General features: G+C 41.6%; 1 protein-coding gene across 1 annotated transcript in view; it reads right to left on the bottom strand.

The window, feature by feature from the left end:
- Positions 1–4,178: 4,178 nt before the first annotated feature.
- LOC137997341 (coadhesin-like) overlaps positions 4,179–5,000 on the bottom strand; it is a 25,672-nt gene continuing 24,850 nt past the window's right edge. The window contains exons 14-15 of the mRNA XM_068843280.1: positions 4,897–5,000; positions 4,179–4,641 (exon numbers count right to left, since the gene is read on the bottom strand). The exon at positions 4,897–5,000 is cut by the window's right edge and continues 73 nt beyond it. Of these exons, the coding sequence (XP_068699381.1) occupies positions 4,364–4,641; positions 4,897–5,000 (382 nt within the window). The 3' untranslated portion in view covers positions 4,179–4,363. The remainder of the gene's footprint in view (positions 4,642–4,896) is intronic.

Here is a 5,000-nt window from a genome sequence, read left to right as displayed (position 1 = left end):
ATCAGGTGAAGTCAAAACGTTTATTCTGAAATGTTGGTAGTTCCATGAAGTTCACAAATAATCTAGTTTGAGCTTTATTTTCTCAAGTGAGAATTTCGCTCAATGAGTTTACCGCTCGATCATTATGCTAATTGGGCTTTAAAGCAGCCTTTTAAAGATATTTCAGAGTTTTAAAGTATCACTCTTCATTGAAATAACTTAGGTTATATACGTAAACAACTACATACCTTTAATAAATTGATTTGGCAAGATAGTATCGAAAGTAAACCGTCTCGAACAGCATTTTGCGATAGATTATATTTTTATAGAAGCTCAACTAATGATAAATTTGTTGGTTCGTTACACTCGAATCTTAGGTGCAAAAGATGCAAATCGTGGCAGTATCTTTTTTTTCAGATTTTTACCTATAGCACTAAGAAAGAAGAAAACGTACCCACTGGTCCGTATAGGTTTCCAATGAGTCCGTTTGGCAGAGCTACACATTGAAACTTGAGAGCATGGACACGTTTATGTCCATTATAAAGAACTCCCTGCAGCTCTCCAGGGCGACAAATCGAGCGCACGGTCCAATCAATAAAACCGAAGCAATTATCCAATGCAGCTGCTTTGGCTGATATGGCATCGCTGTACTCTTGAAGTGCAAGTGGACTGAGTATCGTCTGATTCCAGTAAAGTATGCGGTGACTGTGATGATCGTAAATATAATCGAGCACATGTTTACTGACTATACTTAAACCGGAACGGGCTTGCTAAAGCGCTCAATCATATCACTATATCGGCAGGGATATGACAGCCGTTTCAGCAGAATGCAAAGTCCCTCAATTCCACTTGAAACTGATCTTTGGTAGGACAAAAACTGGTCTGGTAACTGTAAAACGACTGTCAGAAAAGGAATGTGGCGCTTTTGAAATCTAAACTCCGCCAAACATTCAGATTCGTCCATATCATCAAGTTCGAATCCCAGATGATTTTCGTAAGGAAAATCTGGGTTCTTTGATTTAAATTGTTCTGAAAGCAGGAGAAATTCTTCGTCGCAGATGGTGTTGTTCTCAAAGCTTAAAAGAAGCAACTCTCTAATTTCTTCAAACGAAGCCATATCATATTTTTGACTTCGTCGACAGGAGCTTGCTTAAGTATTTGTTTTTCCCGCCGTCGACGACGTTCTCGACCCAGACCCCGTTTGGATACTCTCGTCGTCGTCCACAAACTCGTCGTTGTTGCATAAGGTCCCTATTCAATGTTTAAAGAACGTCGAGTAAGTTATGTCTTTCAGTGGCTCGGCGGCTCGTCGTTGAAATTCAGTGTTAAAAACGAGTAAAGCTATATCTTTAAGAGGCCCGGCCTTCGGTGAAATTTACAATACAATACAATACATATCAATTGACCGCTCCCCAAAGGTGCTTTTCAGGGTCAGTGAAAACAAACGACGAAACAGAACAACAACAACAGCTGTTTAAGAATACCAACTGGCCAGAGGCAAACCAGTTGGCTATTTTCAAGTGCGGCCGGGACGTTGAACCAGGGACTACCAGGAACAAGTTCAACGAGTGGTCAGAATGGGTCTTGAACCCAGGATCTCCGGATCTCAAGGCAAGCGCCCTACCCACTGTGCCACACTGCCTCCCAAATTTAACTTTGAAACCAGGTTTTACAAAGGGTTTTCCAAAGAAAAAGTGAGAAATTTGATCGGTATCTGATGGAATACGAAAACAAAGAAGAAAAATGATAGTCCCCCTGTATTTCGCTTTCGTTCCACACCTGGGAAGTTGAAGTTGCGCCGCCAAAAATGTTACGCCCGGTACTTTCAGAAATATGTCCGCTACTTAAGCCCGGTTTACACTACAGAAATTTTTTGGCAGGGCTCGGGTGAAATTGGCACGGGTCCCAAAAAATAAGGCTCGGCTGGGATAAAATTTGCACTGTAAACAACCTGTCAGTACCAAATTTCATCCGTGCCGAACCAAAATTCTTACCCGTGCTGGGACCTTCGGCGAGGTAGTCCGAGCGCGGGTAAAAATGGTACGGGTGCTGAAAATATAGGCACGATTCGGATAGAACAAGTAGTGTAAACACTTTAAAGGGCCAAATTTGTGTATATTTCAAGATGGCTGCTCATTCTCCACCAAAATCACGCGGACGTTCTTGATTATAATTGAACTGCGCATGTCTACAAGAGAACTTACCCGGGCCCAAAAATTTTGGCACGGTATTTTTGATACGATAAAAATGGTGTAGTGTAAACAAAGTTTGCCGAGCTCTTTTTAGGCACCCGTGCCAATTTCACACGAGCCGTGCCGAAAATTGTCTGTAGTGTAAACCAGGCTTTACAAAACTGTCGAAAACCCTGTCTCTGCAGTAATCTGAATGTAATTTTTTGGACTCACGCTTTAGCATCAAATTAATTCTAGTCTCAACCGATAGGCTTGTCGATGGTAGAAGCGAGTGATTATGCTTTTAAAGCTTTGACCCGGGCCCGGGATCTTTTTATGTACATGTATCAGTGAGAAAGCTGTCTTTCTAAAGGCTTTGTTGGCCCAGCCTTTTTTCTGCGTTACTTAGCGGATCGCTATGCTCTTTGGAGGCGTTTGTCTGTTTTTACCTTCATTTGTTTTGATCGTTCTTTTGACTTCTGCATCGTGTATTGGTTTGTGGCCATGAGGTAGGTTGGGGATGTCTCAAATTTTAGGATACTAAAAGGGGTTCCCTGAAACTGTTTAATGCAGCAAGTAAGGGGTCCTCTAGCCTGAAATGTCAGTCGTCTCCCGCCCTCAGCGGGGAAGGCTGAGGGCGGGAGACGACTGACATTTCAGGCTAGGGGTCCTCCAAATAGATAATAGATAAATTCTCATCAACCCCCCCCCCCCCCTCCCAACACGTTTTTGTGAACGCTTCGTTGACCCAATTTATTGCTACGCGAGAGATAATAACATAAATTCATTCAGATAGTACAAAACTTCATATTTGTTAACCGTCTTCTTCGTTTTTTTGTTGGTCAGCATTATGATTTGCGATAATTCAGGTTCACGTGTTCGCAAGTTTGTTTTCGCATCGCATAGATGTTTAGATTTTCAATTACAAACTCTGTTTTGATTGGTCACTCAACCATATTGTGTAAGTAGTTCACCCTGAAGTCAAAATAGATACCTTTCTGAGGAAACGAACTAAAAAATTAGTAGTGTTTCGTTTCCGGACTGAGCAGCTTGGGGATAATGAGAAAAATACCGCATTTGAGCTCTATCCCATGGCCCTTCTGTTATTGCTGGAGTTACCAAAAGTCCCTATTGGCGCTTTTTTTGTTTTTATTTTGGGATTGTTCCAGGCAGCATTACTCATAGGAAAATGCAGTTTCAGCGCCTTCAACATTGTTTCAGGTAAGAGTCGGGTCTAGTGTCAATAACCCGACAAAGAAGGTTTCCTGACCCGTCAGATGAGATGTAAATATTCAGTTAAATATTACAATAAAAATAGTTAAAAACCTAAAGGCGGACGTTTCTCGGCGAAAACGTACGTTGTTTACCTCTGAAATAGATCAACGATTGACATTCTTCCCTGTAGTTCATTCAATGTGAGCAAGAACCTTGACATAAGGTGATCACACGCACCTTTGTGGTTGTCTAGTACGTGATCAGTTGCATCCTTTTGACAGACCATCATGACCTTCCCCTTGATTCATAGAAGTCAGAGACTGCAGAAATTTACGATCGATTGTCATTAATATTTCGCTGTAAATTCGAAATTCAGAATTTATATAATTTTTTTTTTTTTTCTTCATCTGTCTTTTGGCTTGCCTTTTACTGTTGACTCCCGGCTTTTGCGATACTTTTTGGTACAAACGTAAACCCACAAATATTTTTCACCTAGCATCACATTAGACTGAATAGAACAGGAATTATGAAGCGTAAACAACATGTTCAGTCCTTTCTTAGCAGGAGCGGATCTTGGGGGAGGGTGCAGGGGTTGGGTGACCCTTCAAATGGTCTACATGACCCGCCACTTGAAAAAATTAACTGGAACGCCGCTACGGTCACCACTAGATTTTCATGCCGCGATTTGCAGTTATGAGAGGGGATGGAGGGGGGGGGGGGGGGAGGGGGGAGGATATATATATTTCTCTTGGACAAAGGAAACCCCAAGGCAACTGGCAACTGAGGAATAAGAGAAATGCCGAACCCTGTTTTAAGTGCTTATCTTTATTGTTGGGCACTTATCATTATCATTGTTATCGTGTAAACTTTATTTAACAGATGTAGACACATAATACTGGTAGCCCAGCAGTTTACATAATGCTTTAACATAAATACCTTGCTGATAATTATTCATCTGACGAATAATTAAGTTTCATAACGACTCCCCTAACCTGAGCTTAACAGAAGTAATTAACTTTCAGGTACCGTCCTTTATTTCCACATGGCGCGTTAAAATACCTGTTCCTAGATTTTACAACACACGAAGACTTTCCCTCGCACCAACCTCTCACAACATTCAAGGCGTTAGAAGCAGAGCATGTTTTGCTGTGAGTGATTCCACACACACGCTCACCGCTTTTGTAACCATAGTGAGCCCAACGAATTCGGATGAGTCTGAAGGGTCCACAGGATAACATTCTTGCCATCTGCCTTTCGCATAGTATTAGTCTGTTACCTGTTAACAATAACCGTGAATGAAAATTCACGCAAGTATTTCACAACTTATCATAACTATGGGAAAACATTAAACGAGTTGGACGACTGCATTCATAGTTAATCCTACGTCGAAGACGATAACGGGTCACACTTAAAGCGACAGGATGACCCTAGGGTATAGCAAACATTTTGGACAAAGAACACAGGACAACAACGAATTATTTTGGATTGAGTTTCGATCGTAATTGCGACAAAGGAACTTCTTTTGTCATACCAGTCACGTGACACGATTTCGTGTTGCATTTTTCATAGTCAACGCCATGTCCAACACACTGTCTCCCATTATACTGTGGAGGCGGTCGCGTACATCGTCTCCAC

Source organism: Montipora foliosa, chromosome 3 (genome assembly GCF_036669935.1).
Source record: "Montipora foliosa isolate CH-2021 chromosome 3, ASM3666993v2, whole genome shotgun sequence".
Classification (NCBI taxonomy): domain Eukaryota; kingdom Metazoa; phylum Cnidaria; class Anthozoa; order Scleractinia; family Acroporidae; genus Montipora; species Montipora foliosa.
Note: the sequence above shows the minus strand (reverse complement) of the source record. Positions and strands in the feature narration are given on the sequence as shown.